This window comes from Manacus candei, unplaced genomic scaffold (assembly GCF_025592945.1).
Source record: "Manacus candei isolate 608988 ecotype Guabito, Panama unplaced genomic scaffold, ASM2559294v1 h1tg000056l, whole genome shotgun sequence".
Lineage (NCBI taxonomy): Eukaryota > Metazoa > Chordata > Aves > Passeriformes > Pipridae > Manacus > Manacus candei.
Window position 1 is genome coordinate 10760278 of NW_026138104.1, and position 21960 is coordinate 10782237.

Here is a 21960-nt window from a genome sequence, read left to right on the forward strand (position 1 = left end):
GCACCTGCTGCCTACGTAATATTAAGCAGGATTCAAGCATATGTTAAACAGGACTTAGTGTGTGCTGAGAGAAGAATGAGGAAGCTCAAGTGAACAAGTGGCATTTGCTGAATTAGGCAGTGTGTGTTGTGTGCACTTGGACTCTGGTATTTTCCTTTCCATTCTCTTCCACTTCAGGGATGTTGCTCATATCATCACCGTGTCCTATCAAGTATCTTTGCTACAGAAGATCTCTAACTGCTGACCAGTGGGCTCTTGTGGTGCATGTGCTCTGTAGGAGTGACTGAATGCTACAGACCAGTGAGCACAGGTCTGTCAGCCTGCCCTACCAACACACAAAAAGGCTTTGAGCCAAGCCACAGAAGCTGCAGGTAACACTGCCTAAGTAAACACAATTTGACACTACTGAGTACATCAACATGTAATATATTTTAACACAACAGTTTCAGTTCTTGAAGAAAATGTTTACTTTTATATGAGCAGAACACATAGGTCTTGTGCTCATTTTCTGTTTTAATTTTCACTTGTAAACCAATTATACAGCTTGTTGTACATTAAGCCTGTGACATGACAAAAAAATTCCAAACAGTTGCAAGATTTTTTTTACCTTATTGACATGGGCAATCCTGTACCAACCATGGCAATCAGCTCTGTGTCTGCCATGACAGGAACGAGCTCCAGCAGCTATCTAAGTCTGCCAGCTTTCCTGTCCACTTTGGGCAGACATTTCTGAGGATTTTGCATGGAATTTATTTCACCTTACAATAGTTGTCTAAAACCCTGGGAGATACTTTGAGCTAGTTTTCCCTTGGTAGTCTGGGGAGAGAGATAAAGGCACCTGGAAAGAATGATTTATCCGGGTGATCAGTTTTAAGGTGGGATTTATTTTTCCTCTATAAGCCGCAGGAGAAGCCCACATATCCAGTTTAGAGGAGACATCAAGTTTTTGGAAGAATGAATTAGGTGAAATTATGTGCTCTTTCGGTGCTTTCTCACTATTTTTTTCATAATAATTTTTAAATGACACTTGCTTATCACTCCTGCTCATGCCTTGGACTACCAGCTACACAGCAGCTCTGCAGCAAATACCCTGTGTTTATTTCCTACCCACATGCCGACAATGCTTTCTGCTACATGTTCCCTCTACAAGTAAATTAATACTGGGCTGCACTCCTTTTGCCAGGAAGAAGCCTCTCTCGTAGATAACTCTTTTCTCAACTGTTCAACACGGCATTATTAACAGCAGTTTTGAATTGCCAGATAAAGAGAAAAAGTTGCAAAGGAATGACAGGCAGGATATTTTCAAACATTAGCAGCACTCTTCTGAAATTTAAATTAGATATGCAGCTATAAGGGTGGATGAGAAATGTATAATGCTGGGGAAAGAGGAAATTTTGCTTATGAGTTTGGCTTATGGCTTTACTTTTCATGTATGCATCATACAGTTACTAGACACCTGTGCTTGGGACTAGAAACTTGGCTGGTTGTTGCATCCACGTGGTGTAAAATGGCATAATAGGACTTTGATATAATGATATGACCTAATCTTGCAGGAAGGACAACTGGTCCTGACACTCCAGGTCTGGGTGAGCTAGGAATTTTTGTGGATGAACATGCAGCAAGTTCGGGGAGTTCAAAAGCAAGGGTATCTGCTCTCGCGGACAGAGCCAACAAAGACAGGCACTTGGCAAATACAACCAATTCCTGCCTCTCTTATCTTTGACATGCTGCCACAGCTTTCCAAACACCTTTCAAAGGAAACGCGTTGCAGTCAGGCCAAAGTAGCAGTGTGTGCTTCCCTGGTTTTGACTCACCAGGGTGCTGAAGTGGTTGTGCACGTAAGCACGGAGGATGTCGGGCATTCCCAGAGGAGCACGTACTTTGCACGCATCAAAGGAAGCTGAAACCCAGGAGCTGGCCCACAGAGCATGTGTTCCTGCTGTTTGTAGCCTGCAAAGAGGCAGTGGAGCACTCCCGGACAATTGAGGTACAGATGTGAGAGCTCTGGTTCATGAGAGAGGACTCCAGAATCAGTCTAGCAGCTACAGAAATGTTTACTGTCTGATTTATTGCAAATTGGCTGTTGTTTGGCTGTTGCGTGTGATCAAAATGGGTCATCCTTGCCAAAGGAGGCAAATGCAATTCTGTCAAACAGCATCTAAGTGCTTCCTTTGCTAAGTGGAAACAATTGCTTCTCCTCACTTTGTGGACTCCTCTTGATATTTCCTTAGGTGGCACTGACACAGTTCACAGATCAAGCATACCAGGGTGACTAATATTAAAGAAATAATTGGAACAAAATGTAGAAATGTCCCCCCCCCCAGTAAAATTTAAACTTCCACTACAAAGAAATATGCAATAATGTTACCATCTGTGTCACTTTATTCAGGCCCTGTCCACATTACAGCTAGAAGAGTGTTCCCATGCTGAAACACTGCATCATTATTAGCAATTACCAGTGTAGCTCCGTTATCAGCAATGGGATGTCTACAGCCAGTTTGCATCGGCTGTGCTGCTCTTATTTACTTTGGAGAAACAAAGGACATAAAATGTCTCTGCTGGATGCTGACATGGTGTGTACAAAGGCAGATGTCTGTTGTAATCTCGGGGGTGGACAGGGAGGAGGTGTCAGAGGGAACGGCTCAGCCACTGAAAGTTACTTTCATCAGTGTTTCCTTTGGCAAAGGCTGCTCAAAAAATGCTAGGGGAAAGGTGGGAGGGAGACGAAGAGGAGGGGGAAGGAGGGAGGCAAAAAAAGCCGAAGATGAAAAGTATTTTTCTTACTGTGGTAGGCTCAGAAGCTTTTTTGACAGATAATTGCTAATTATTTGAGAGAGATTGGCATTTTTCTGCAGGTAACTGTCTCTCATGCCTTAAAACCCTGTAGAGCTAGTCTGGAATAGCCTTTAACACCTACTTTAAAAAATCCTAAAGACCAGCAGACAGCAAATGGTCTATTTAACACCTGGGAAAAGTAGATACACTGCAAGGAAATATTAATCTCTTTTCAAAAACAGATGATTCAAGAGCATATTTTTAGAGTGCCTTTTAACTTAGACACCAATTCAGTTTTCTGGTTACTGGGTCAGGGTACTTAATGGCTCCATCAAACATGGGACGATGCATGAGTGAAGTCCTCGGCTCAATGACTAGGGTATGAGATCTGCTCTAACGTCTGAGTGCACAGTTGTGACTGCTTCTCTTCAGAATTTGCCAAGAATGAACATTAAAAGAGGCTGCAGGGTAAAAAACTACAGCTGCCTGACAGACAGGCAGCAGCCTCATTTTACACAACTCTTGTCTGTACTCTGCTGAAATAAAAACAACAGGGTGATTCATAACTTCTAAATTATCCATGCAAGAAAAGTGGATTTCCCCCCGCTATAATGAGAGTATAGGAGCCTCCTTCCTCAGCACCATGCTGGGGAAACGGTCCCCATGGCTGCAGTCGGACCAGACCACATGCACCAGAACAGGCCTTAAGAACTCACTTGTTAAGAGTTTTTTCATTGACTGTGCTTAATGTAGTCCTTAACAGAAAGCCTATTTTTGATATTTTTCTGTAGACCTCAGTCTTGGGCCCAGATACTTTGGGAGGGTTTGCCATGCTGGCTGCAGCCACAACCGCATGCTCTGTGCTCTGCCGTGGATGGATGCACAGTGGTGACTCCTCAGGAAGGGTGGAAACTGTGAAACAGCTGCAGCCTTGGTGAGTTTTGGGCAAAACTTGCCTCCACCTGGACCAAAGCTGGTTATTTTGGTCCTAAGTACTGAGCCTTAATCCTGAGGTGGCTCATCTGACGCTCTTTCTTTGAAAAAGTCATTTCTGGGCTTAGCTGAGGGGGTAGACAATGACCCAGTGGGGCTCTGCAACCACCATGTAGGGACATGCTTGTGGCCCTAACCCTCAGCCCTCCTCCTGGGTGGGGTCAACCCTACATGGTACTTCCATGTATTTTAAAAAGGAAAAACAGAAGAGAAACTTCTTTTCAATAAAAACATAAAATCTAAAATGCTAAAATTAATAAGCATAGCTGGTGACAAAACAGTATTTACTTGAGCAGAAAGCCTGGGACAGGCCATGAAATAAAGGTTCTGAAACATCACAACTGGATCTTCTTTGGTTTACATGGATTGCTTCATTTTAGCTTCTGTACTATATAAAATGCAATTTCTTTGATTAGTAAGTTAGACAAGGTGATCTCCTTCCAACACAAATGTTCCTATGATAGAGTGAAACAAACTTAGTACAACTCAGTAAAATTTTATTTTCATAGAAAAAATTAAAAATCAAATTGAAAAGATGCTTCATAATTTTATCATCAAAAATTGAATGAAATTCATGCCAAAAATTGAACTGAATGCCTCCACTTTGCTTTCTGGGGGAAGAGAACTGAACAGCTGGAATTTAAAGCATTCTGTGATAGTTGGCCTCGGAGTCAGACAATAGACTTTGCCTGATTTATATAGTACATGTTTACAACAAAACTTCCTAATATCATTTAGACTAGCTTTTCCCACAAAAAAGATTTTTTTCTACAAAAGTCTTTGACTGGTAGCAATTGTTGCAACTGTGTTGCATTTTTCAGTGCAGTTTCCTCAGAGTCAAAACTCGCCAGTCATCTAAATAACACTTTCGCCGATGCCGAGATGGAACTCATCTGGAAAATTCTTGTAGTACTTTCCTGGCAAAAGCTATATAAGATCATACTTTACTAAAAAGCATTTTCCCTCCAGGTTCTTTTGTGTCAATACAGCAAAAAAGGTGTTCCTTGGGATACAATAAATAAGCATGTCCATGCGCACACGTGTAGATGTGTGAGATTTCTCCAGCACAGAAACATACAGTTGAGGTTACAGCAGTGACAGTTACATTATAAACCCATTTTCACATTTGGAGCTTTCTGAGCTGTATTATTTTGTCACAGAGGTTTACATTTAGCTCATAGGGGTATTTTTTTTTAGGTTTCACAAAGTCTTTTAATCCATTTTTGAGTTGCCAGAGGATAAAGAAATGCTTTTCCCGCCTCTTAGATTCTTACAGCCCTGTTATGGCATTGATTTTTGCACAGAACTCTCTGCAGAGTTTAATAGCAATCAGCAGCCTGATGTGCCTTAATGACTTCCTCTGTGCGTTCAGAAAATGGCTAAACTTGACAAGTTGAAACTTTCCAAGGGGCCAGTACTCACTGAGTAATAGGTCCCACGTCAGTTTGGGATTATTATTGTAAAGTAATAACAGAAAAAAGACATTAAAATTTCCTTCAGTTTATAAAAACATTTCAAAAATTAGTTTTGTCCTCACAACAGCCCCTGAGTTTAGAGCTAAGCGTCTACTTCTCAGCTTGTGCACATCAGACTAGACCCGCTGCAACTATTGTAACTGCAGCAGGGAAGGATCCAAACCATAAAGAAAATACAAAGTGGTCAGTCACAACTTCATTGACTTCACTAGAAACATGCAGACAAAAGAATGGTATAGTCAGGTGGAGGATGAGTCCATTAATGTCAGTGTTAGCTACTTTGCCTCATATTTTTTTTTATATCTGAATGAGAACAGTCCCCTGAAAACATAAGTCTGCTCAACACATAAAAGAATGTGGCATAAGCAAGTTTTTCTGTGTCAGTCCACCTCGTTTATCTCCATCAAGACTGCCAGAGGACAGCCATGGAACAGTGTAAGGACTATGGAGAAGCGAGTGTGATCTTTGTCCCAACCATGCCAGCAATTTGCACATGAGGGTCTTCCTGAGACATGTCCTTGTGTTTAATGGCATTTAATCAAATTACGTCTCATTGGTGTAAGTTAGCTTTGAAGCCAAGCAAATGTGTAGACTCCATAACAATAGGACTCCTAATGCTATTTTATGTGTTCTCAGAGAAAAGGATGAGGTTCTCAGGATGTGTTCTTGTTTTTTTCTGGGATGAATTTTGCCTTCTGGAAGTTTTGATCATACAGTGAGGGGTGAAGAAACATAGCCATGCAGTGAAATCAATATAAATTAATACTTCAATTTCCTTTGATTCTATTATTCTTCTGTAAGTCTATCCCTTGAGTGAGAATTTCAAGGCTATGACTGAGAACAGAAACAGCATCAGGAAGCTGGGACTTTAGCAAGAATCTAACACAATCTCTCATTATTTTTAGCGTGAGTACCATGAAACTTGGTTGCAGATTTTAAAGCATCAGCTGCTGATATCATGGTATTGTCAAACTCCTCATTTAGGGCAGCGGAACTTTCTGGCTACTGTTATCACAGTGGAAATCCCCCAAAATATACTAGGTAAAAAATGAAACAGAAATCCATAGTAATTTTTTAGACACGGGGATTTTTAGAAAGTTTCACAATTTTTCAAGGCTTGACTTATGATGTCCAAATCTTTGAGTTGGTAATATTGAGAAAAAAAACTCCCGTATCTTACTCAGGAGAGTGTGAATTTTCACATCAGCTACAGAGAGGAAATAGGTAAGGAGCAGACATCAGGTGGAACAAACCAACCATAAACCAGCCTGAAATGTTCTGAAAGGAGGTTAAGAAACAAGGTAGATGACCTAGCACAGTACGTCACACATTACATGTACTCCAACAACAGAAAATTGTTGTGTTTTTCATTTGGTTGCTTTTGGTTTTGTTTGGTTGGGATTATTTATTTATTTATTTATTTATTTAATTGTTATTCTAGCAGTACAAACACATTTGAAAACTCATGGGTCTGCTTGCTCCTCTACATGAACTGCGTGCATTGGAGGGAAAGTAACATCCAAACTGAGAAAAATCCTGTGAGAGACACTGGCACTAGAAAAGTGCTCTTCAAAAAAGGGTTTTGTGAAGCCTAGTATTTTTTTTTCAGTCCAAGCAATACTGAGGCAAAATTTTGTCATTGACTTGAAGGAAGCCAGAATTTCACCCTATGTGCAAGGATGGGGAATGCTCCCTCCACAGCAGACAGTACAGGTCCATATCTTTGTGTCATCTGCTTCCACCCAGTAACAGCTTTATAGAAGTAAGTTAAGAATGAATAACTTAACAGCTGCCCAAGGCGGCTCTAAAGTGCTGCTTTCCCTCGCTGCACATGAGAAGACAGCCATTAGTGTTGCTGCTGCTAGGTTCACTGCTCCTTGGGGGACTCGGCATTTGCAGAATGGCCTGGTTTTGTACTGACAATATGCACACATCTGAAATTGCTTGCATTTGGATGCTATTTGGTGCACAGTTTTGAGTTAGTGTCGTGTCTGTTATAGATTCTTCTCATCATGGATAATGTCTCTCTTGTGAGCGTGAGTCCTATTCTTTATTTTTGTTTGGATAACGCTACCCTCTGAAAGTAAAAAGATTGCCACATGCATTCTTATATAGCAGTATTTTGTTAAAAAAAAATTAACAGCTAGAAGATGAACAATGCAAAACAATGGCAAATAACTATTATACTGCACTACATTTCCACCCAGCAGTCTCCAAGGATTTTGCAAACACTAATAACCACATCCTCACATATTTGAAAACCAGAGAAATATTACCCTCTTTAAGGAAATCAAGACACAAAGATGATGATTTACTGTCCCAAGACCAAGCAGTAGGAGAGAGTTAGCACTGTAAAGAGCCACAGTACCATAGCACCCAATCCTATGTACTTCTTTAAAGCTGTTAGTGGAAAGAAGGACAGAATTACTTAATTCCACCGACTTTTAAGAAGCTCCTACCCATTCTGCCTAAGTATTAAAGTCCAGTCTTGCTGAACAGCAAAACTTTAACTGAACTTCACTCTGAATTATCATGTGTTCAGCTACAATACTGGCCTTTCTTCTGAGAATTTCTAGGGAACTGCAGAAATGTAGAGTCAGCTCCTCATTCAGCTGATGTAAATTACTGGGGCTCCACTAATTTCAGTAGAATGATCTTCAGACAAATTAAGAATATGGCCCACGAAAAAACACCTTCCTTTCTTCACATATTTAAATAAAAATTATCTGGTATCTTTCAGATGAGAAAGAGCTGAAGCTGGGATGCAGAATGGAAGGATATATTTCATTTTCTATTCTGAGCATATGGGGCCATGCAAAAGTTACCTAGTAATCAGATATTTATTTTCAGAGCCCTCAGAGTTTGATTTCAGAGCATCAGCTGATCTGCGGTTACATCTATGAGCGTGTTTTTACTTTGTAATTTCAAGGTGGGGGGGGAGGAATAACTAAGAACCTTGCATGTCATATGGAAGATCACAGAGTGAGAATGTGCATACAGATAATTTCCATGGAGTAAGCGAGGTGCTTGAAGGTCACACCACAGTAATTTATGTGGCTGCCTGGTAATTCAAGTTCAAAAAAAAAACCTTCCTGGAAAGCATAAGTTACAGCACGCAGAGGAACTGCTTCGGTTAGACACTTCGGCTAAGGTTTTGTACAAAGAACAAAAGCTGGGAGAAAACTGATGTGTCACTAAATCCCCCAATATGCACATCTATATATACATCTATATTGCACTTTGCAACTTGCAATCAGTAAGGCAATCGAATTAATTTAGCTATTACAGTATCCAAAACCCTCTACTAGCATTTTTGAGTAGTTATGTCACAGAGAAGTAGGTCTATACATAAGTTTTTACAGCCACTGTAACTATTCCGGTTTAGAAACCATTATAGATAGAGCAGTATACAGTCCTTTCCACAAACTGCTGATACTAGCAAGGCTTATTGTGCAAAAGCACTGACATAAGACATCTTTATACTACAATATATGTGTTCCCCGGTGTGTACTGAATTGTTTTAACTATACACAAACAAAACCTTAATTCAAATCATTAAATTGGTTAAAAAATCAGTGTATGAAGACTAGGCTTAGACGACAAAGATTCAAGTCTCAAGGAGTACACAGGTACAATAATTAAAAAGTGTAAAAATGTCCAAAGTATAAACGTAATAGACAGTAGAAGGAGCCTAATTACCTGGGAAACATGGCACTGGCTCTTGGAAGTAAGTTTTAAGTTTAGTTTGGGAGAGAGCTATTTGTGTGGGAAAGAATGAAGAGCATTGGTTTTTTGAATAATGACATACTATAATGAGAAGAATGAGAAGCAATTTGGGCACTATTAGCAACACTGTTCAACAGTAATAAGGAGCTTGAAAATTATGTCAGAGAAATGAGATAAAGATGACTATTATACTGTTGGAAGGCCATTATGTGGTATAGCTGTGGAGGATAAATGAAAATGGAAACCAGCAAGGAACATTATGATATGCTTATGGTATTTTGTGTTGAGCTGTTAGCAGGTGCAACTCTACTGGCATCAGTGAGCTGTGTTCACTTGCTTCACAGCTCAATGTGGTCCTGTATCTATTTTATATACCTACAGTATATAGCCTATGTGCTATCAAAACACATTGGAAAGATCTGAAATGCATCAGAATGTTAGACTATGTGGAGTGGTTAAAACGTGTACCTGATTTAACTGCTTGCCATCTGAAACACAAGGAGATGAACCTAAACTGTCTGCTTTAAATGCATGCAAAGAAGTTTTGGATTTAAGCCCGGATATGAATATACAAATAGATAAAGTTTATAGGACTGTGACACAAAGTCTCAGGGGTTTTCTGGGAATGTCAAAAAACACTCAGCAATCAGAACATATGCCTGCCATGCTAATACATCTTATGCCTCTGTCTCCAAAACAGATTATGGACATGGCTGTGACACAGAATAAAAAAAGAGTTTTTATTTAAGAGCTACCTTTGCATATTTTTCTAGACTTAGCTAAAGCTACTCAAACGAAGCGACAGCCTAGGATTTCCTCTAAGAAGGGTTTTTAGCATGAGGGATGTAAGCCTCTCATTTTGCATCTGGCAAAGTGGTGTGATCGCTATGGAAATAGGCAGCATAGCCTGCAGTTCTGCATGGTGATCAAGCTAAAGCTTTTCTAAATTGCTGATCTGCTTCCCTTGTTACAGATGAATACATCAGAAGAAAGTCGGTAGAAGTTGTCTGGCTTAATGATAGATTGGCACAAGATCCTACAATAAGGCAAACTTTGATTCTCACTCACGCACTTAGCAACTTGTCCCAGACCTTCACTATTAAGAGCTAAGAGCTGCAGAAGAACTGATAACCTATTTATGGTGATTTATGAATTGAGGAGACAAAAAAGTATGAAACTGAATCTTCCACTGTATAGTAAATTACTCTGCAAGCATCTGAAAACCACTGTTCTAAAAAGCAATTATTAATTTGTGTAGTGCCAGAAATGTATGTCCTAGCTATTAGTCCTGCACAAAGTGAGTCTGTTGTTTTAATTGACTTCAGCGTGACTGTTTATGTGAATGAGCAAAACTTTGGCTGTGAGGGAGCATTTCTCAAAGCTTGAGGCAGAATAATCACTTGGGTGTGAACAGACCTCTCTAGTTATCTCTAGGTTACCAACTTCCAATTTAATAAGGAGTGTTCAAAGGAAAAAAAAAAAAGAAAAAGAACTACCTGTATCTTCTTTTCAAAGATGAAAAGAAGCAGGATATGGCTCCAGCAAAGGGCTGAGCTGCAAGGTCAGTGCGTGCCCCTACCTGCTGTGGGGTGCTCCAATCCCTGTCCCACCCCACAGCTCTGATGGCTGTGTCTTCACGTGGGGGCACAGAGCAGCCCACAGCACAAGTGTGCAATGGAACCCAAGCTGCTGGGAGTGTAAGGAAGAGATTAACCCAGGCTCTCGTTCAGTGTGAGGCTCAGCCCATCTGTGTTTAGGGGAGACATGGGACATGTGGCCACTGCAACTCCACGTCAGCATGGAAGGCAGCAGACAAACGCCCAGTTTCTCCTGTACAACAGCTGGTTATTGTGCTTCTGGGATATGCATAGTTTCTTCTGGAGGAAATCATCACATTAAATGGGAGTCTCTTCCACATATGGAGATATTTTCTCAATGGTCCTTTTGAGCCATCTAAATTCTTCATTTTATAGCATTACGTAAAATGCTTGTAATGATATTAACATGCAAGATGAGTCTAAATATGCACAATCCGTTCCTGTTTAAATATATTACTATAAAGCTCACACGGTTCTTAACCAGCTCTGTGGATCACAGAGTTTCACAGTACCTGATGTGTAAAAAACAATCAGAAATTTGATTTTTGAGGTTACGTTTTTAAAAACCTTTGATATTGCCCATGAAAATCAATTTCCTCCATGGAAGTTTAGGACTTAGGAAAGGGGTTATTCTCACATTTTTGTGAATTCCTACAGAAAAGCAAATGACCTATGCTCCCAGAAAGTTGGCAGGTGACTTATTAAACTTCTCTCGAATCTCCTTCAGGAAGTTCATTAAAAGTCTATTTGGAAATGGCCAGGTGCTTGCTTCCCACAGTGCAAGAGGGAAATCTGTCACCCTGTTTAAAAAATTGTTTGGTTACTCAGGATAAAGAAATAATCATTATACCAAGCTGTGTGGTTTTATGATGGAAAACTGTGGCTTGGTGAGAAAAGTGCCAAGGTCAATGCAATGAAAGACCCACAGTGAACTCAGACATGGTTTCAGAAGTCAGTGGTGGACAGAAGCCAGGAGAACAAAGTCTTTCCTGTGGTTCACTCGAAAACAATTTTTAAGATTCTGGATAAAAATAGCTCTCTAGCTTGAGAGAGTTTTTAGCTTGAAAATATATCATTAGAGAAGATTTTTTTTATGTTTTGTGAGGATTGCTAAGGCTGACAAAATTACCTTGTTTGACACTGGATCCTGACCTAAATACTATGGCCAAGTCAACTAACAGGAAAATAGCAGGGCTAAGCCTTTTTCATTCTTTATTCTGCCAAACCACTGCCTCTTGCAAACAGGATTGATTACAAACACCCAATTAAGAGGCATTTGGAACATGATCTGAACACTAATCCTGTCTCTTTTTCTCTTTATACCTAATTATCAGCCTTAAGATGGATATTAGCAGTTTAATTAGCAGATTTACTTTAGGAACTTCTACATAAACTAAGAAATCTATAACACAAATACATGTATATAGGCACAGTCCTAAAAAGGTGCATGTAACACATATACCTATATCTAAGTAGTCCTGTGTGATATATAAGCATAGACATATACATGTGAGTGCATGTATATCCAATTTTCAAATATAATTTCATTCTTCGGAAATACTACGAAAGAAAATAATTGAATTTTGTTTCGCATCAGCTGTATAAAAATATATCATAATTATCAAATTATGATCCAATGTTATAGCTTGCAATAAGCTATAATTAAGAAACTAATTTTCGGAGACACATAGGTTTTTGTTTCAATTAGATTAGCGCAGGAAAGGAGGGTGAAGAGCAGTGTGGGGTTGACTGAAAACATGTTGTGAGTTTCATGGGGCTAATGCCAGTGTCTCTGGGTTTCAATTTAGAAAGGATTCAGACCTCTGTTCTGAGTTTGTTTATCTCTGTCCACAGAAAGGATGAAGGATTAGGCTTAAGGGAATCCATATTTGACCCTCAAATTTTTCTTGTCTGAAGGGCATCTGGTTGTAGTGCATCTAGGCAGAGTTCTCCTCACAGTTCACTTAACTGTCCAGATTAATAGAAACACCTGCATGTGACTGGTTTTACAGTTTTAGTGTGCTACTGTAAAGAGACCCAAGTCAAGGCTCCACTGTGCCAGGGAATGTACCCATACAGATAGAGTGCAACATCGGGCTCTGCATCCAACACCTCAGCCCTAAACACAGGCCAGCACAAACTCTCTAGCTATGACCAGGTGGTTTGGTCATGGATTTCCTAATACCTTTTCCTGAGGAAACTCAAGCTCAAACCACTACTCTAAAAGAAGGAATTGTTAAACAGTTTGACAATAGAGACTTTTACAAGAGTTAACTGCTTGGATAAACCACAAAGGAATCTTTTTATTACACTGTATAATCAGAAAAACAATATAATTTTCAACTTGTTTCAACTCTTATTTAGTCTCTAAAGCACAATAAAATATCAGCATCCTCTTTAGATGCTTGCATCTGATACTCATATGCAAATACATGCTGAATTTTATAGCAAAGAGAACATTGTATATATTTTCATAATTCAGAATCTCTAAGTTAAGGAGAAGATTTTGGAGCAGAACAAGTGTTTTCTGCTTCCCTGATCCTGCTCGGACTCTGGGTTAATTCCTTTCCTTGGCACAGCTTACTGCAGCCTTACAGAGGGTACCAAACAGCAGTGGTCACCAGCAGGACTGTCTGGGTCTAGCAGCATGCTCTCTGAGAAAGCATTTTGTATGCTTTATATAAAGCACAGAAATTCCCTCAAAGTGTGCCCAGACACGAGACACCACATGGCCCCTAAATCCACTGCAACAACTCATCCCAGACGACACCAAAACCACTTGTTTCTTTCTTGGTTTAGGGACAGAATAAAGGGACTTCATCCCCTTAGTACTTCCAAATAACCTCTCAGTAACCCCAAATAGCTTTTGAGGGACAGATTTTTGAGGGAGGCAAAGGGGTGGAGATGTTGCCCCTTTGGTCCAGGTACGACCTTCGCAGGGTGTTGGTGCCCACGTCCCCCTCATGGCTTCCTGTGCCTGGGCAGCAGTGTCTGCGGTGGGGTGGCTCCAGTGGTGTGGGCTGGGTGGTTTAGTTAATCCAGATCAGAGCAAGCAGGGGCATTCCCACCTCTCTTAGGTACCACATCCTGCTGAAATACACTAAAAGCCCCGTGCTGATGCTTAGGCGAGCAGGGCCAGGCCACTAAAGCTGTATTTCTGTTGGGAAGTTCCTTCTGTTGGGAAGCTCCATCTGTTGGGAGCCTTGACTCCTTCAGACCTCTCTAGTCAACCGTGGGCAAACACCATCTCTGCCTCCCACAGGCCTGAACAACTCTGCTCCTATGACAGCCCAGCCCTTACCCTGCCTTGTCACCTGCAGGCACCTCTCTGCCTGCCGAACTCAACAGCAGCAGAGAGAGAGGGAATTAGGAAACACTGACTGATATTTGCCATCCAAACAACTAATCCTACAGGGCCTGTGCTGCACCCTTCTCCACAGCCTTCAAGAATCACGGGAGATAGCTCTGTGGAAGTGGAGGGCAAAGTTCCCACTGCTTCCAAGGGCAGGGGGGTCGCACTAGGCCCAGACCCCCCATTATGCCAGAGATGTCCTTGGTGCTGTTTGTGGGAGTAGTTTAGGAATGGGCAGGCTCCAGATGCACCTCTGGGCAGTCAGGAAGCAGCTACTGCATGCCACTGATGGCAGAAACCTTTGGACAGGCAAGTCCCAGCAGTGTCCTTTATGGGTGGCTCTCCAGACGGGCAACAAGGACACGTGCACTCTTACTCCCATCAGCTCAACCCAAAGGGCTCGAACCACCCCTGCACAAAAGGAACGAACAAGAGGCACAAAGTCCACACAAAGTTGTGTGGAAGAATAAGAACCAGGATTTAGACAAAAGCAAATGAAAGCTTAAACTTTGCAGGAACTAAAGAACGGCTGAACCATGACTTGGCTCGCTCCTGTTTATTTTACCAGCTTCAGTTTGTTATACCTACAGATTTGCAGCATAAATCCATTGACATTATTTAGAAATAAAATGGATGGATGAATTTCTGACATCATTAAGGTCTGTGGGAGTTCCATGGAGCTACAGTTTCACCCTGTAGGATACCTATGCTTGCTTTCTTACTTAAGGATCTGGAGGAGCCATTTTCTTCTGTATAAACAAACAGGTATTTTTTGCTCTGTATTCTGTAGCTGACTGCAATTTCTTTACAGCTCTAATCTCATCGCTCTAACTAATCCCTGGTAAAGGTAATATAAAGAATAATTATCTATGACATCTTTCCTTCTACAATGTGAAGGTTTCCAAAATGGGCAATTTTTCCATTCTGAGTGATTTGACAGCATTGTGTACATAATCCATAAGTGTTAAGTGAGGGTAATATTTATTCTCTATGTCTGTAAATGATGGCCAATAAAACAATAGTGCCATGTGGCATATCTACGAAAACCTTGTAAAGCAATACAGTCAAGTCTGGCAACAAAGTCAATAATTTGTCAGTAAGGAAACCACTATTGGGCTTTCTCTACCAAACCCACCACCTTTCTTAAGCCCTTTTCTTCTGAAGCTTCACATTCATTTTCTTAATGTTTTTAACGTAGTGTCTGTGAAATTTTTATTGCTCCCTAGATAATGACATCTGATCTGAATGTAACCACACACCTCTTTGCTCAGCAACATTTGTCACAAACCATTATAAATTATCATGCTGATAGTGTGCATTGCTGGGAAACCGGAAAAGTTCCATAATTCAAAGTACTGTATCAGTGACATTCTTGTTTATTATCTAGGTATAAAGTTTTACTAGATTCAAGATGGCTACATTTACACAGTAGGATATTTCAGCAACACGAGACTTGTACAGCTTGCACTAAGTGCTGAAAAGCATTTACCACATGCAACAAACACTGGAGCGTTTTAACTAATATGTGGCCATATGTTTTGTCTCTTCTATTCATTTTAACCATGTTCCTGACTTCAAAAATGCAGGGTTATTATTTGGGCTCACTTGAGAAAAGACAAAATGGCAAACCAAAACTAGTTTTCTCTTAAAGTACAACCATAATTTCTGTGTCTTGGCCTCCACAAGAGGAGGCATAACACTCATTAGAGTTAAAAGTTAAAAAGAGACTGCATATTTTTTCATTATATATGTCCTTGATAACAATCTGTGGTTGACATATTTGTATACTTCCTGTCAAAACCCAGTATTTCCATTAAGCTGGTACAGTAGTTCTGTCTAAAAGATTTTCTATTAGTTGAACCTTGCTTGTGTGAACATATTTTTAATTATTTACGTGTCTTTATTCTTCAAAACTGTGAAAGTTCAGTCCTTTGGAATGCCTCCAAAGAAACAGGAATTTTCACCATGTTTACTTGAAATTTAAAACAACTCAAATGGTTCTGATTGTCAGAAAAACATACATATATGAATTTTATTAGCAGTCATTTGAGAAATGCTTATTCATTAAAGCATGGCATAATAAGTAGGTAAATCAAGGGCATATTTTTAAATTAATTCCAAACCTTAATATACAAAGAAACTAACTGGGAACAGCTTCAGTACAGCTAATGTTTAAATGTGCTGCTTTTGACTCTCCTCAGAGAATTAGCCTTTCACCAGTTTTACATTTCAATATATCTAGCCCTCTGTATAGAGTAATATTTTTAAAAGTTAGATAAGGCCCCTTGATTTTCTTGTTGGCACTATGGAACAAGAAGATAACCTTTCCAAAGTCACATTGTTTGCCTTCCTGGGCTCAGGGAGTCCCTGTTAAAGTTGTTTTCAACTCTAACTAAGGTCCAAGATGCAATGAACAGCATTATAAAGAGGATTTTGGGAGCTAGGCCAGCAAGCTAATCTTCTCTAGTCTACTCTAATTGTATGGGACATTTTTTGTTCCCAGACACGAATTCCCTTATCTCTCATTTTCTATCTGCATTTCATATTTAAGTGTTTATTAATTTCCAGTGCTAAACTTTTCAATAAACTAGAGTGTAACCTAAATTACACATTTCTAGATTGCAGACTGAGTTTCTAATAAGCTAAGTATATTAGAAAAACAAAGTGTACTTAGCCTCAAAATCCAAAAAATCTTGTGATAATTTTATTGCTTTAATCTCCTGGTTTATCCTATATTTGGTACAAGGAATGCGAATTTTGTAAGTAGATGCTGAAATTTCAGACCACGGAGATTGCTGACAAATTCCTGGTGCTGAAATAATTTTCTGTTATTTGGGTCCTAAGCTTTTTCTTTGCACAAATACAATCCCCCTTAAGTTGAAAAGAACCATTTTCAATGTGTGTGAAGAAGCAGCTGAGTAGTTTAGCATAGCCTAGAAAATCAGCATTTCAGCATTGTCAAAATAATGGTAAAGTCATCACCATCACATACTACAAAGACAATGCAAACAACCCTGTGTAGAGACTTCCTTCCACCCACTACCATCTCATTACTGCACTGGGCTCCGTTTCAGAGGAAGAAATAATGCAGGGGGGAGAGTGGACAATGAACATTGAGAAGGAAGCAACAGAAGGAGGGAGTCAATCCTTTCCCTGGACCCAGTTCAGCTCAGTCTAACACTGTTTAGCACAACACTATGCCACAAAGATTACTTGTTCTTCAAATAATTGTATGCTGTACACCATTTTACTGCTGCCAAAGCCCATGTTGGTTTTACAGAGTTGGAAAAACATGCATTCTAGAAAGAGAGAAAAAGGATTTGACACTTCATTTAATTTTCCAGTTTTTGTCTAAGAGACAAAGAGTGACAAAGATTTTAAAGAATTAGCAGCGTCCCACAGAATGAAAGCAAAACCTGTATCAAGAAGACACAGGGAAGTGAATCACTACCCGAGTACAAGACATTAAAAATTAAAGAATGGGAAGTCAGCATGTGAACATATGGTGTGAATATGAGCTGCAGCTCCAATGCCACAGTAAAACCTCATTTTAACGAAGAGTCAGTTTAGTTTTATGAGCACAGGGTTTTCCTGCATTATCACTCAACTATGGTAGTGAAATGTGGCTGTATAAATGGTTATAAAAAAACCAAAAAAAAAAAACACAACAAAAAAGCAACTAAGCACCACTCTGCATCATTAAAGAACTTCATTTTAAGAGAAAACAGTAATTGTGATCTAAGTAATCAATTTATTAAATAATAGGAACAAAGACGTGCATGGTAAAAATTAAGTGCTTGAGTACAGTTACTCTCTTTCTCTAAATCCAACACTCTAATCTCATGGTCTGTTACAACCACTCCTGATGAGCTAAACATCATTTTATGGGACTAAATCCTGCAAAATCCTGAATACACCCAAGAAATGGCAAAAACCACTGGCTATTGAGTTTAATCTTTCTGACATGCAGAGAAAATCTTGACTAGTAGCATTAATGAATAGCAACTCTACTGCAGTTATCAGAAGAGAATGAAAAAAATATGACACTCAAGGAATATTTAAATAATGAATCACTAAAATATTTTCTTCATGAAATAAGCAGGCTGAATTTAGAGGGCATGTTGAAGAGGGGAATGATCTGACCATGTGTTGCCTTGGGCAAGCTATGTAGTTTACAGATTTGGGGGAAAGTGGAGAACAGCTTCTGGGCGGTTCTGATTCCCCTTCTCACTTTTGGAACAGACGGTCAGAGGGAATGCGAGGACAAGGGAGCAAAGGCGGCCTCAGCTCTCCCCTTCTTCTTCTCAGGGTGCTACTGGAGAGCAGGAGGAGGGGAAAGAAGAGCTACTGGCCATAAATCAGCAGCAAAGGCAGAAAGGGGGAAATATGACTATCAGTCCTACAGTCCACTGCCCTTTAAAGCATGAGAGCAAATGCCAGACTAACCCTACGTTAAGAGGATTTGGCAATTTATAAATGGCCTGCCTCTGCCATGGGCCGTTCGTAGCTCTGGGGCACAAAAGGAAAAGGAACTCCTTTTCCAAACTCCAGAGACTTACTCACAAAAGCAAGCAGGCCAACAAACGGTGCCTCACCCCGACCGCACCCCCATAGCGCGCATCACCACCGATCGCCACCAGCTCACAGCCCATCGGGCAGGCGCAGCTCAAACGCGCTGGGAAAGCTGTAAAGATCTTTTTAACACCCCACACCTCCCCCTCTCCCCGAAGGACGCTCCTCGGAACGCCAGCGGCCGCAGCCCGGCCCCAGGACTGGGATCCCCGCGGGCGCGGGCGGCGCGGCCCCGGGCGGCCGGCAGGTGGAGCCCTGGCGCTCCGCACTCACTTGCAGTCGCGGTCCTCCAGGTCGAAGTGCGGGTTGAAGTTGATCATGATGCGCTGGTACGGCTCCGGCGCCTGGATCAGCCACTCGCACTTCTGGCTCGGGTGGTAGGACTGCGGGTAGCCGGGAGACGTGAGGTACCCGGGGCTTAGAATTTTGATCGTGTCGCCGCACTTATCTGCGAGGGGGAAGCAAACAGATGGGCTTGGTCTCAGTGCCCCCAACAAGCACCCGCACCCCAAGCAGACCGGCTGGCTGCCGTGGGAATGCTGCGGGGCCCGCAGCCTTCTAAAGGCAAAATTATGCTGCATCCTTACGCCTTTAAAGGCATCTCTGCTATGTTGTACCCAAAAGGAAGAGGCCTCCTTCTCCAACCCCATCCTTAAGGCAGTATGTAGTAGAAGATACCCCATTTCTAAACAGTAAGGACACTGTTTTAAAAAGCCCTCCTCTCCAACAGTGCCCTTTACAGTGTTAAAACCCTGCACCTTCACAATAGCGTTAATGTTGGCTCAGAAGAGTACATAGGACACAATTAACTCTAAAAAGTATAATCTTCTTAAGTATGAAGTTTTAAGAAAAGCTGGGAGGAGGTGTAAAGGGATGCCGTTTGACCCCCTGCCCAGCTGTGGGATAAGCCTGGTCTGTGTCACTGACCACTGGGATTGTCTTGGTGGATCCAAGCTCATCCGCAGCAGGCCCTGCCTTTGTTTTATCAGTCCATAAATCTAGACAGGTTGAAACTATCTGTGCTCTTCAAACCCAGGGCAGCAGAGAACAAAGTAGCTCTAGTGAAGCAGAAATCATCCACTATTTATTCTTTCAAGGAAGTTTGTTCATGCTTGGAGACTGCATCAAAGTAACGGAGCAGAACAACATTCCTTCCTGTCTCTTCCATTCCTTCCTCCCCTCCCAAAAAACAAAGATTTATTTCTAATAGGAAAATAGTTGCAGAAGTTTCAAGAATCACCAAGTATGACTGAAGTGTGGTGTGCTGCATCTTGCTCCTCTGGTCAGCATTGTAAAGGTTTCATTTTAAGGTTTATAGAAAAAATAAAAAGGGGCAAGAAATCCAACCTACACAGTCACTCACTCCACTGTCTAGTGCAGGTTTGTGTTATCACTTTTTTAATACTATGGATTTCTTTCAACAGACCTTCAGGTAAGAAGAATATTCTCCACACATTGATTTTAATTTGGAGCAATAAAACATGACAGTAAACTATGGACAAGAAGAATGTCCCCACTAAAAGGCAAGACTATATATCATTACATCCCAATAGTGGTATATACAGGCTGCAGCGCTCTATCTAATACATTCCTTGTGAAAGCAAAATGGCAATCCTTGCTCTCAGCATGAATTTATAAAGGTACAGGATTTTATTGTAGGAAAAACAGGTCAAATGGAAATGAATGAGAAAGCGCACATCAAAAATGCATAAAGCAATACTCTTTATAGACATTATTTGCCATAAATTAGAAGAGAAGGGGATGATACATACTCAGCTATATGGTCAAAACCCAGATACTGCTAAGCACGTTGCTGGGAAAGGCTATCTTATTATATTTCCGCTGTGCCTTTGCAAAACAGGCTGTTTTCCTCTGACCAGAACAAAAGGAACTGCAGCTCAAAGCTCAAAAGCTGTCACTGGTGATCTTGCTAATCCGCTGTCTGGGGCTCTCAGGGAATCTTGCCTTTTCCTCCCTGTGTAAGCACACTCGGAAAGTGATCCTGTCTCATTAAGGCCACTCCAGCCCTGCAAACAACATGGCAGAGTCTGGCATCTGTTAAATGCCTGAAATAAAGCAGTGCTGCCTCTAGTCACTTGACAGAGTCACTTCAGAGGACGCTGAGGTGGACTCACTACCACCAGGGCTCCTTAATCTGCGATTTCTGGGAAAGTGACAGTGTAATAAGATAATGCGGTCTGCTAGACTCTCTGGCTCTGTGCAATCTCTCTCACACTTGATTAAGAAGAACAGTTTCTAATGACTTTGGACCATTAGTTCCAAATAAGGTTAACGAATTAATTTAGTGGACACTAATACTCCATGTAGGTGAAGGTGGCATAAGTAGGTCTGGTAGGTTATAGGGGAGGTTAATAGCCTTGGTGACTCCAACAGGACCACCACAATGACCACTCATAGTGGAGGCTTCTGCCCAGCAACTGGCTCTACTCCCCTTCTTTTAATAGAGATAAATGATCAACAAAAGCATGGAGTGGCTCTCTCCCACTCCTCAGAGGTACAGGACTAGCAGCAATATGGGTTTATATGTGAGGCAGCTGCCCACACCCCTCACCTGGGCTGGGGGGATGAGCAAAGTGCACCTCTCAGAGCATCCCCACTTCAGGCTTGGTGCACGCCTCTAGCACCTCTACTCCTGTGCCACAGCACTGGCTGATTAAATTAAGCAGCCTCTTCAAAACATATTGGGAAAGAGATTAACTTCCATCATAAAACATGCGATTTTAATACTCTTTCTTGCTTGACACTCCACTTGTGGTCCCTTATTAAAACAATATACCAGTATAAGTGGAGGGTGCTCTCTTCTTTTAATTACTTAGATTGAAAACCAAGTCAGGCAAAAGTAAATATTTGATAATTAGTTAATAATAATTGCTCAGGATTTGCCGGGAAAGGAAGACTCGCACGAGCTGTTTCATGTGCAAGAGCTAAACGTCAAGCAATCCCACAATTAGACCATCCTTAAAAACGCATCATGCAGTGAAATATTCGCAGTGCCCTGGCATTGTTCGGGGAAGGAGGAGCATGCTGCTTTTAATTAGTTGTGTTTTCAAGGGCTGCTTGACAGTAAGCTAGCTACATCACTCATTTGTTATGGGATTTCTTCTCTTGGAAAGGAGTCGTGAGCCTTCACAGAGGAGCTCAGCTCCTCTCTTGGCACAGTGCAAGTTGCACGTAAGATGCAGACTTGGGAAAGGGGTACTCTAGAGAGCTCTCCACGTGAAGACTACTCGCAGGTACACACACAGCTAGTAAGAGGCACGATCTAAAACTTTACGCTTTGAAAATAGAAAGGGCGGGGGGAGGGGAGAGAAAGCCCTCCCTTTAAAGTGTTCATTATCTTTCAAATATCGAAAGGAGAGACATTTAATTGCCTATGGGACGGAACATTATTAAGATAATTGGCTGTCCTGATCCAACGAGAATGAGCAGTCTGCTTCATACAACAGCC

The 21960-nt window shown here is 41.1% G+C and overlaps 1 protein-coding gene across 4 annotated transcripts in view; it reads right to left on the reverse strand.

Moving 5' to 3' along the window:
- NRP1 (neuropilin 1) overlaps positions 1–21960 on the reverse strand; it is a 112905-nt gene that overhangs the window by 90599 nt on the left and 346 nt on the right. For all 4 annotated transcript variants that reach the window (XM_051802327.1, XM_051802328.1, XM_051802326.1 and 1 more), the window contains exon 2: positions 18765–18939. In XM_051802327.1, the coding sequence (XP_051658287.1) occupies positions 18765–18939 (175 nt within the window). The remainder of the gene's footprint in view (positions 1–18764; positions 18940–21960) is intronic.